Source organism: Lepidochelys kempii, chromosome 11, assembly GCF_965140265.1.
Source record: "Lepidochelys kempii isolate rLepKem1 chromosome 11, rLepKem1.hap2, whole genome shotgun sequence".
Lineage (NCBI taxonomy): Eukaryota > Metazoa > Chordata > Testudines > Cheloniidae > Lepidochelys > Lepidochelys kempii.
Genome location: NC_133266.1, coordinates 52,817,524 through 52,829,876, shown reverse-complemented (window position 1 = coordinate 52,829,876; position 12,353 = coordinate 52,817,524). Strand labels below are relative to the sequence as shown.

At 38.8% G+C, this 12,353-nt stretch overlaps 1 protein-coding gene across 2 annotated transcripts in view; it reads left to right on the top strand.

Annotated features, from left to right (window-relative positions):
- The window catches only part of STAT1 (signal transducer and activator of transcription 1), a 44,144-nt gene that overhangs the window by 21,027 nt on the left and 10,764 nt on the right, over positions 1-12,353 (top strand). For both annotated transcript variants that reach the window (XM_073306194.1, XM_073306195.1), the window contains exons 11-19: positions 576-635; positions 2,037-2,066; positions 2,166-2,259; positions 3,323-3,364; positions 4,446-4,529; positions 5,766-5,864; positions 6,499-6,634; positions 9,262-9,317; positions 10,166-10,260. In XM_073306194.1, the coding sequence (XP_073162295.1) occupies positions 576-635; positions 2,037-2,066; positions 2,166-2,259; positions 3,323-3,364; positions 4,446-4,529; positions 5,766-5,864; positions 6,499-6,634; positions 9,262-9,317; positions 10,166-10,260 (696 nt within the window). The remainder of the gene's footprint in view (positions 1-575; positions 636-2,036; positions 2,067-2,165; positions 2,260-3,322; positions 3,365-4,445; positions 4,530-5,765; positions 5,865-6,498; positions 6,635-9,261; positions 9,318-10,165; positions 10,261-12,353) is intronic.

Here is a 12,353-nt window from a genome sequence, read left to right as displayed (position 1 = left end):
GATGGTAGAGTGTTCTCCATCAGTGCCATGGACTCTTGATTGTACCCCTATCCCTGGTCTGAAATAGAGTCGAATTGCCTCTCCAGGGCATTCTACAGGGACCACTTGTTTCACTGTTACCTTTGAAAAGCATTCAGTGAATTGAGGTGTAGGTCAGTGTCTGGTGCGTTAGCATTTAATTAGGAGCTGGAGCTCCAGAAAAATGGGGTGAGCTAAACTGCACTGCATTATTTGGTTTTGTAATTACAAATAAATGGTAGGGCGCTCAGAGCTTGTGTACAGGCACTGTTTATTATTCAAAATGGAAAGAAAAAATAAATATATCAAAGATGACTTATCAGTGGGCAGTATCCAGTCAGTCAAAAGGGACTAGTCACACTCCCAGTGAAGTCTGTAGCAAAATGTCTGTTGATTTAAATGCAGGATGGAAATTTCATGCTGACTCATTGATTTTTAAAAGGAACTGGCAAATCAAGAAGCCATTTTGTTCATCACCAAAATAAAAGAGGAGCCATGTTTCTGAGAGAAGTAAAGCCTTTGCAGTTGCAGTCATCTGTACTGATTTCTCTTTCCAGATTGCTGGTGAAGCTACAAGAACTGAATTATAATTTAAAAGTGAAAGTCTTATTTGATAAGTATGTTTCATCTTTTTCATATCCTGTATATAGTTATGATGATCTGCCCCAGTAAAAGATAGACACTTAATGACAGAGTAGACCTTGGGCCCCATTGTATCAGTTACCACAGGAGCCATTTCCCCTATTTTCACTATAATTCTGCTTCTTTGCTAGGTGCAAGAGAACAGTTCCCCATCCTCTTCCATTTCTAGTATATACCTTTGCACCACAGGGAAAGATATAGACCCAGCCCTGCAGTGAGTTCCACATAGGTCCCACCCATGCAGAGCTCATTGTAGTACTGGAGCCTTATTTCCTAAGGAAAGTCACTCACTGTGTGGGTAAATTGTGTGTGCGCGCATGCAATTCCCATTAATTCTATCTGAGAGCAGAATTTGACCCTATACTGCTATTTTCATTCACGTACAGCTTTAATTATCAACTAGTCTCTCTCAAAGTTAGTAGAATAGGCATTCCACATTGGGGACTATACAGATGACAAGATTAAACTTTTAAGACAAAACCATTTTTGAGTTGTCCACATGCAAAAAAGAGCCCCCTAAGATAAAAATTTGAGAAATGTCTTAACTATAAAAAAACCAAACCCCTCTGCTTATTCACATTCAAATCAGAAAACTCCAAACAGACTGTTACCAAACCTTCTAAACAAAATTCACCTGTCAGCCAACAATGTGCTTGAGATAATTCAACACTGTTGCCAACAACAGGCATCAAAAATCAGCCTTCAGAAATCATGATTGGCTGAAAAATGATGATTTAAAAAAAAAACAAATACATAATTTATTTTTTTATTTAAATTCTATTATTTAGTGTGCAGTGAGGCTTTTCTCCACAAACACTACAAGGGTTGGAAACTTACTTGAACAAAACAAAACAAGCAGATTCTCGCATAGTTATCTGACTCCAGGATCTGGGACTTAACATCTAATATCACGAGGTTTATGATAAAAATCATGAGTATTGGGCAACACTGTTTCAAGTTAAATGGTAGCTTTTTGTGCTTGAAATTAGGGGTTTAGAATGAAAGTAGTTTATGAACTCTTATCTTTTACAATGGAGTACCAAAGTTATAAACAGTGTAGTAAAGTGAAGGGCTGTCTTTGATTATAAAGGCACCTTGGAGAAATCTAAACTTTGGGGGAAAATATACAGTGTGATGTGAAATACATTTAATCCAGTAAACATTTTGCTTTCTTGATTACTGGAGCTGATCAAAGAGTTTTGAAATTTCATTGATTTTTTTTTTTGGCAAAAAAATTCATTGTTTTCCACAAGTATTTTTACCAGTTTTCAACCAGCTCTATCAATTACAAATATAAGAGAAAATAATCCTGTTTTTTCCCCTCTATGTGTGCGGTTTACTTTTGGAACTTACAAAGATCTGAATCTCCTTTGCAGGGACGTGAATGAGAAGAACACAGTAAAAGGGTATGTTGCACCTGCACTCTTCCCATTTTTTTTTTTTGCCATGTTGGGTATTTTTAAAATGAATTAAAGTCGGATAACTCCCCCCCTCTCTTTGTGTAGGTTCAGAAAATTTAACATTCTGGGAACAAATACAAAAGTAATGAACATGGAGGAATCCACTAATGGAAGCCTAGCAGCAGAGTTCAGGCATCTGGTGGGGTACACTTTTCTTGCCTTCCCACTTTTAGATCACTGTCTAATATGTCTCAAGTCCCTGTTTGCAGAAAGCATTCCTTTAAGTACTGACTCTCTACTGCTTTAAAGTGCCGCTGCTTTCTACCCTAGTGGTACCAAATAGCCAAATGTCCCCTACATAAGGAGTTATGCCACTGACTTGAGTGAAAGTAAGATTGGGTCCTAGGAGAGCTGGAGGCCACGCTCTTTGTAATCTGTTCCTACACTGGAAAGTAGTTACTGCCCTGTGGCCTGAAACAAACATTTGCTAATAAATTGTAGCGAGGGCATCAGTTTCTGTGAGGAAAAGAGAGGAAACCTGCAGCAGTGGAGGTGCTGGGGCAGTAGGGAGAGTGTTTCTGGAAAGGATTCTGCAGCAAGCCACGAGTAGGGAGGTTTTAGATGTGTTGGGAAAGAAAGGTTAGAGCTGAATTGTCTAGGGAAGGGGCTTTTAGACAACAGCCCACAAATTTAGTGGACTAAATAATCTCACTGCCATGCTGATTTAGGAAGGGTAGCGAGTATCCATCCTATCTGGAGAGGAATCAAATGCAAATGGAGGATTCAGATGCCGGATTCTTCTCTCCTATTTGCGTAGACCTATATATAGGGCACTAACAATGGTACAGAGTCGGCCGACATTCTCCTAGACCGATTTAGGGTGGATGCTCATTGATGATAATCCATTATTTAGTCTATCCCACGCTCATCAATAACTGTTGCTGTGCCTCTAAGAAAGGCCTTTTCTACACAATCATTGCAGCATGATAAAAAGATATTAAGTCAGGTTGCAATATCTGTTTTCACAGCAGAATGCTTTTATAAAGGGATAGCAGTTATCTACTGTATCTACAGTCAAATCCCCTGGTTCCCATGTTTGGGAGCTAAAGAGGATCAGAGACTAATGCAGCAGGTTCATGACCAGTTATGCAGAAGGGACTGTGCAAATGCTGCTTTATTTATGTAAATACATCTTTCATTTGTAACAGTCACTTTTTCAGTTGGGACTGTCATGTATTTTGGTTTGTTCTTTTTGTCTGCAGCAATTAAAGGAACAAAAAAATACAGGAAGCAGAACTAATGAGGTAAGCAGCACTGACTTTTTCTCCCCCCTCTTTTGGTCCAGTTTTTTTAATAATATTAAGGACTGTTAAATGCCTGATAGTGGGCCAAACTGCCCATCCCATGGAAAAATCCTCAAGGGGAAAATGGGCAGAGCAGGGTAGGAACTTAAAACCTCAGGGAAAGCAAGCCCTGGAATCACAGACATAGGCACCATACTATGTATATAAGATCCCAGCTTGGTGCTTTTCCTTTGTGCCTTCCTCCCCCTGGCGGCATGGCTCTAACAAGAATTTTTGCCAATGGCAGAATTCCCTGGGATTGATCAGTAGCAGACATGGAGGGGACCAGGAAGTTCCTGCTGAAATGTCCATGTGCGCTCTAGGGGAAGTGCGACATCCAGTGCCCTTGCTATTACCCCTTGCAAGCCTAAGGGCAGGAGCATCTAGAAGTTTCCAGGAGAGGTGAAGGCTCCCGCCTCCCGGATAGGGTGAGATTTGCCATGGAGGGTGCCCTCCATAAACCTATGCAGAGGGCGCTCTTCACCCCAATGTTTGGCCATTGGAACAGATTCAAAGTTTTAGATAACAGGGCACAAATTAGCATTTTGGTTTTCCATAGAGTCCAAAGCTGTATGACATTACGCAGAGTTATCCTGTGGTATTACCTACAAACTGCCCTTTGTGCTCAATTTTATTGGCATTTCTAAAATATACAATCTTCTAAACAAGTTAGGAAGAAAAGGAAATCATGGGGGGGGGGTGAGGGATGACGACTCATTCTGTCTAAGCCAGGAGACCATCAAACTGCTCCCTTCCCTGCCTAATGACACTTCTTCTAATCCCTAGAACCACTTAATTGGAATATTTGAAAAATGGCTTATAGGGGTCTTGCTTTTACATTAACCAATGAATACTAAATGTCATTATTTGGACTGACAGTAACTTCATAGCTTATACACTGCTGGGGATGTAAGAGGTACCTTACTAAATGGGTTCCCATACAATATTTAACATATCAAGCCTAACAGCCTAAAATGTCTTATTTCCAGTGTTTTAAGGATTTGAGCTTAATCATTTAATTCCCTATGATTGTTTTTTAAAGGGTCCCCTCATTGTAACAGAAGAACTTCATTCCCTCAGCTTTGAAACTCAGCTGTGCCAGCCTGGGCTGGTGGTAGATCTAGAGGTAAGGTTACTACGTAGATTAGATAGGGGTGAAATTAATTCTGAGTAATTTTATTCAGAGATTGTTATTTAAGTACAGTAGAAACCCCTCTTCTATGAAATAATTGGGGCCTGAGTTCAATTTTTAGGAATGTCTCAGAATTACAGAAGTTATGGTGCACCATGGTGCATTGTATCGCTTTCTTGTCCTTCAAGCCAGTGCAAAGGAATTGTCAATGCATTGAAGACATGCTTGTTCTTCATCATCATCACTTTTGTTGTGATTTTTATTATCCTCTTGGGGAAAAAAACGAGTTTGTAAGAGTGGTATTCATAAAATTAAGGTTCTAGTGTATTAGAATTTTCAGCATTTTTTCTGCCTCCATTGTTGTTTTCAAATCCATTGATAATACTTAGTGTCACCGCATATAGCGATAGGGCCTTTGTATTTTGATTCTTTCAAATCTCAGCACCTAAGTAAGGCTGGGTCTGGTTTATAAAACCTCCCAAAGAATACTCTATGTTGCAGAATTGGTACCTGCAGTTCTTTGGGTAGCACTCTTCCCTTCAGGTCAGACCTGAACCAGTGCCCCAGGCTAGCATTAGAAGTGCTGCTGGAGGTACCAGCTTTTGAATGAGATGTAAACCTGACTTCTTGGTTGAAGGGATGTCCACCAATTCCAACACATTCCCCCAGTCCCAAAAAAACCTCAACTCTCCCTCCCCCCCCAATTTGCTAACATAGAAAACATCAATCCAAAAGGTTTGGTAAGTTATAATCATGTGAAAATAGGGAACTGTTTTGTAAACTTCATAATAGCAGTCTCTACCAGCATTTACTACATTCCTTCACTAGTGAGTCTTGGATGTGTTTTGTGTGTTTCCCATTATATGACAGGATTTCTAAGGATGCCACTGCTTTTTTAGCATGACCTTTATGAGGTCTAAATGCCGTTGTTAACCTTAAGTATGTCACATTGCCCCTGTCTGGTGTGTACCTGCTGCAGGCCATGTCAGCAATAGTGGATCCACATGCATATAGACACTAGTAATTCAGCAGTTTTTCATAAAACCACTTCACAATATTGATCAGAATTAATTAGTTATACAGACATAGCCCATGTTCATCACAAATTGATAATGTATTTATTGTATATGAAAGATGATAGTATATATACCTAAATCAATTTATATGTAATAAAGTATCTACAGTAGTAGAACTGTATCCCAAATAATTCCAAAAACCTCTCTTTTATAGACCACATCCCTTCCCATTGTTGTGATCTCAAATGTGAGCCAACTTCCAAGTGGATGGGCTTCCATTCTGTGGTACAACATGCTGACTACTGAACCCAAGGTATTTACAGAATACTTACTTCTAAGTGTTGTTGACATGAAAGATAGATAGAATGTTAAAAGTGTAAGTCAGTATCCTGAAACTACTGTGTAATTTACAAGGGAGATGTGGATTGTCTTTCCATGTTAATTCATAATATTTGACATAATTCATTCTTTCATCTTTATTCTGAAGTTCAGTTCTTACTGGATCTAGGATTTTTTTTTTTTGGGGGGGGGGGGGAGAGGGTCGGTCAATCAGGGTTTGTTTCTTGTGTGTGCTTTTTTTAAAACCAAGCAAACTGTTAGGTGTATAAAACATGATAAAGGATACTACAATTTTCAGATGTTTATTTGGCTTCTCCCAGTGTAAATATTCAGTAATTTAATTCACTGCTCTTCAGTAACATGGAATGGTTTGTTGGGTTAGATTAAACCCAGAGAGGTTTCTTTTTTCTTGGAGAACAAGAGTCAATCAGTATTGTTAATTGCTTCTCCATAGTCAGCTGGACCTTCCATCTATGTAGAAGTCCTCATTTATCGTCAAACGTCAGCATATTTTATGTAAACTCCGTGTTACTTTTTTGACCACACACTTGTGCTCATGCTAAATTTCATGTGTGTTTAAGATTGTGGACATGATGTTTTCTCTCTAGAACTTGTCCTTCTTTCTGAACCCACCTTGTGCAAGATGGTCTCAGCTTTCTGAAGTGCTAAGTTGGCAGTTCTCTTCTGTAACTAAAAGGGGACTTCATGCAGATCAGTTGAGCATGCTGGGGGAGAAACTTCTTGGTATGATCCTATAACAAATTTTACTATATCTACAAGCCCTTTTATTATGTTCCTTCCTCTTGGTTATATTAAGTAAGTAGATGGCTTGTTTGACTGCTAGGGAAAAGTGACTTATTGCTAGATAAAAATGGATTGAACTTTTCCATAGGAAAAAAATGAAAAGCTTATTTTCCCTTGCCTTTTTTTAAGTCAAACTTTGAAATTTTTTTGACCAGCTGTAGTTACTACCATGTTGGACTGTTATTTTTTTTTTGTTGCAATTATCTACTATGGTTACTTTACGTTTGGAGAAACTTTTATTTTGTAGGTTTTTTTATAGGTATACTCTGTAGCTCAATTTTAAACTATTAATATTCAGTGTTCTGTAATACAGATAGAGTTGTATTGTGATCACCCACTTAGTGTTGAAGCCATTTTCCATTTCTCTACATGCTGAATAGTTAGTATACTGTAAGGGTTAGATCCTGCCGATCTCTCTCTCTCTCTCACACACACATACTTCTGCTGAGTAAGGGTTTACAGGATTGGGACCAAATCTACTTCTGAGAGGGCACTGAAATATTCCTTGAAGAAATGGGTCATTTAGTCCAGTAACTGTAATTTTTGTCTCAGGTTTTTATGTTACACTTGCCCATAAACCAGGACCGGCTATATACAGTCTTGACTCAGTGCATAAAAGACAGGGCTGGACCAAGAGACCTGTGACAGCGTTAAAGGAATGTGTCAAGCTAAAAAAAATCTCCTGCTCTTCCCACCTACATGTCCTTAGCTAAACTCTAATTCAATGTTCAATTTTTGTGTATTCCCACTTGAACAACGAAAAGGTGTCAGTTTCCTGTCTGGTTCTCAGAGACCCTGACTAATTTAATTCTGTAGTGTTTGGATAAGAGGAAGGATAGACTTAATTTAAAAAACAAAACTTTGTTATTAATTCCCAGAAGCATTGCCATTAGCCTTAAATTTTATAAAGGGTTATATTTTTAAAAAAAAAATCTAAATTGGAAATCCCAGCTGTCCAGTTTATAAAGCATTTTTTCTAGCTCTATCAAGAGCTCAAATATCAAATTTTTAAAAGGTTTGGCAGCCTTTTGTAACATAATTTACCATTGTTTAGATCACTTTTCTATGTGTTTTAAAATTCTGTAATAATTAACAAAGGCAGAATATATTCATCATAAAAAAAATACAGGTTTCCTACTGTTAGATAGAGAGAGATTGATTATTGACATCTCTCTGTTGGTTTAGTATTTTACAACTTGGTAAATTCCCAAACTGTGATAACCTCCACTTAAGTTTGTAAACAGATATCCTTCATCCTATCATTACATTAGGGTTATAAAACTCAATCTTAGCGCTGGAGAGATTGATTGGAGAATCCTTACTAGCTGCAATAAATTCAAGACTTCCTTCTGTGCTGTATGTAGTTCACTAGTATATGGAGTTTGGCTGTCTGATGATAAAGCCTGTATCCATTCTTTCAGATGTGAGGGTGTGAATAGTCTGTGCTGTGATACTATCAATGGTATTGGGAACCGAGACTCATTCTAGATGGACATAGGGGGAAAAAAGAAAAAAAAAATAGATTTCTCCCTTGTGCCTGGAGCTAGTCTGATTGATTGATATTGGGAGTAGGATACTAGACAGAGTCAGAGTTGGAAAGGCTTGCAGTTGACAGGCCTGTATGTATAGTTTCCCCTGAGATTTTGGGGGGTCCCATGCCTCATAGTTGAAAATCCAGTTGTGAATGTAGTGGGAATACTTAATAGTAATAAGTAACCGAATCTTCGTCCTCTGTGAGCGTAGCTACAACTATACACTACTACCCTAGTTCTGTGGTGTGCCTAGGGGGATTTTGAACATGTTGATGTAGCTGTGGCAACTGGGCCACAGTTTCCTTTAAAGGAATGTCTGTGGCTTTTCCCTTAAATCAAAACACGTACGTACGCTACAGGATTTTAATGGGAAAGAAAAGGATCCTGTGGTTAAGAGTAGGCTTGGAAGTCTGGATATGAGGTTTATTCCTCGCTATGATACAAGCTTTCTGTGGGACCTTTGGCAAGTCACCTAAAGCTGAAATGGGAATAATACTTGATCTCACAGGATGTTGCGATGATCGATGAGTTAATGGGCCAAATCTCTCTCTCAACTCACATGGATAGTCCTAATTTCAGTGTGATGGCTTCTGCCAATAAATGGAGAATGATTGGACCACATTTCTAGAATTATTTTGAAGATGAAAATGTCTTGGTATATAACAATTTTAGATTATCTCTGTATTTGGATTAGTTCCTACCCTACTTCATTAATATGAAATCTGTAGCAGAGCTCTCGATTGCTCTTCCTGGTGCCTGTCAAAACATCGGTTTGTCATTTGCGTACATTCTGCTTCTCCAGAACACTGCCTAGAGGGGCTACTCTGCAAAACTGGCTTGCTAGCTCTGCACCAGCTATTCGAACAGTTAAATCAACAGCTTCTCTTCCTTCTTTTTTACACCCCTAACTGAAACTAAACAAATGCTTAGAATTTAATATGTAAATACAGATCGGTTTCACCTACATTAAGTCTTGAGCCTAATTGATATTTCAAATAAACACGTCTGAAACCAGTCTGTTGGTTTGTTGTGTAGGTCCAACAGGCGGAGGCTCTCTTGATGGCCTTATTCCTTGGACAAGATTCTGCAAGGTAGGAACTGTCTATTTAACAGGTTAGATAATGAAGACAAAGCTTCGATTCCTCTTGTTTTTCACTAGGCTTTTGGGAAGGCAAGGGGGGGTGTGTGTGAATATTTTGATTCAGTTATGGTTGGTTCATGTAAGTTATATGGGGGTGAGGTTAGACTGCTGATTTGTGTGCATCTTTTCAGGGACTAAATCTTAATTTCTGTAAAAGTCACCTAGAGCACTTTATGTTCTATTATATTGAAATACATAAATCCATAGATACAACAACCTGCTGTTCCTGGCTTTTATTCCTACACTTTTATTTCATCTGTTAATCATCAAGTGAAGGATCTTCATTGCTCTTAAATAAAGAGGGTAGTTGTCCAGTGGACCGCAGCTGGGTTAGGGGCAACACCCAAGGAAGAGCACAAGTTAACTCTGCAACGAAGACATACCCTAATATACATGCCTGTGGTGGCAGCAGGTCACATGTAAGGTCCTGCAGGCCCAGGTATCCCCTTGCCAGCCCAAGCTTCTCTTCCCTGTACCTGTGCCACACAGACCAGTTTAGGATGGTACCAATGGATGCACCTCATCTCAACACAGCATCTTTTATCTTAGGGAGTGGAGGAACTAGAGCTATTACAGAGGGAAGAGAGGAGACAACAAAAAATAAATAAATGAAATAAAAAGAGCAGCAAAAAGGAACAAAGAAAGAGGAAAAGTGTTAAGAAAAATAGGGGGTGAAGAGGAGAGGAAGGAGAGACACTGCAGCTTTTTCAGGACATTGTTATAAATTGAGTCCATTGTACTCAGATTTCTTTTTGTAACAGTTATTTGTGTCTTCCTCCCCATGTACTGTAATTTCAGGAAAACATAAATGATAAAAATTTTCCCTTCTGGCTGTGGATTGAGGGCATCCTTGAACTCATTAAAAAACACCTCTTATGTCTCTGGAATGACGGGTAAGAATCTTGTATGTTGCTAATGAAGATGAATAGCTGATGGCTCACACCTTTAGCTCTGTTAAAATGACAGTTGTGATCAGAAATAAAATATGAGTGCTAATAGGGCAAATGAGGTTTGTTCTAGGTCTTCATTGGAAGGAGCCAGACGGATCCTTTGCATGTTAGCTGAAGCAGTGGTAAAAAGACTATGAATTTGGGGAATAAACCCATTGCACTGCCTTTTAATGCCAAAGGTCAAAGTTCAGATTAGTTTCAGGTTAAGTGAGATGAATCACCAGCTCTCAACCTACAGTACAGTGAGCTTTCACCACATCTCAAGGCAGAACTGAGTTAGCTCACAAGAACAGGAGTTTAGCAGGCTGAGAAAACTGTTTAGAAGTCTGAAGTGCTGTAGGGGGAATCTTGTACAAGGTTCACCCTTGTTTAAAAAAGTGCATTTGCGAGCCTCCTGTTGGCAACAGCTGGATTGACTGAATCCTTTGATACCAATGATGAAGTCCAGCTACAGCAGCTAATCTTTGCTGATCAAATGTTAAAGAATTAAAATGTTAATAGTAAAGCTCTTTTCCCGATTAGCAAAGGAGCTGATTTTTCAATGTTTAGAAACCTTGGGTTTCAGTGTTGCTGATATCACATAGCCCATTATTAAAGGGACTATGACTTCTGCCAGAAATAGGCTCAAAATGGGGTTTTAATCCTGCTTTTTAGTTGTCAGTTAAGATTTGACCTTTTTACAATCCTGTTAACAGCTCATATATGATGAAAGGTGCTTCCGATTCTGTGAACCTTCAGTGACTTACTGTAAAAATGGCTATGTATTAAAATTGCTTTAATTAGTTATTGATTGCCAATGACAAACTTTCTTACTATTTTAATGACCGTTTTAGGGTGTTTATGCTGGTAAGATAACACTCATATCCAGGACTAACAAACATAGACCAGGAAAGTTATGGATATAGCCTTTGATTGAACAAGGTACTTGTGCATGTGAACAACAGAAGTTCTCATGTGCTTCAAAATAGGCAAATGCTTAAGTGCCTTGCTGAATTGGGCCCACAGATATGGCTGAGTTAACAGGGAAGTTACTATACTAAAGTGTGCTGTGTTCTCACCCTAATTTTCTGCTTAGCTACTACAGATATCTCTGCACTGACTTCTGCCCTCAAAGCTTCCCGTTCAGATGCCCCCAACAAACTTGTCACCTCCACTTCTGACCTCCACCCCACATAAACTCCTCTTTTTCTATATATAATCTCTGCTCCTCTTTGAAAATCTTTGCCCTAATCTTTGCAAACTGATCAGCACCCATTGAGGGGTCCAGATTTGGCTTAACAGTGGGAGCAACTGGCTGCTGAGCATTTTTGAAGATCCAGCCAGAAGACTTAACTCTCTCAAACCCACACCCATAAGAGATTTTTGCCACTGACTTCAGTGGCGCCAGGATTTCACCCCTGGTATCCAGGGCTCTCTCTGTATAATTATACCATTAATACCATCTACAAGATCATCTTACAGATATACAGAATTGTAAAAAACAAATTTCCTCCCTGTTGTGAGCAGTTCTCTGTTTGTTAGCGGAAGAACAGAGACAGAAATAAAAGGTACAAACAAACCTTTCTTTTCAACTAAACCTAGAGGATTTGCAGGCAGGTAACACAATAAAATGATCCCTAGGAACAAAGATAAACAGGTTTGTGACATCAGCCACAGGCTTTAAAACATTTATTGGGTTTTTTTAGGAAAGCCAAATAGCTGAAAGTTAATTAATAGGGGCTAATAACCCACTGGAACCGCAAGAGGCCCTGAATCAGACAGACTGCCAACCAGTCTGATTGTTTTTTGTACAATATGAACACCTGTTGCATATACGTGGCATCATAATTGCCCCCAGATTGCCTTTTTCATATATCAAGCTGAAGATTGCCAAACAAAGGATTGGGATATATAGTCCTCAAAGGATCCTTTGTAGCTGTTACCCACAATATCTGAAATGTTCTTTTTTTAAAAATCTCTAAATATATAAAATTTACCTTGTAGATTTCTGCTGTTCTCTTTTGGGTAGATAGTGTATTTCCTAATTTACTGTGCTT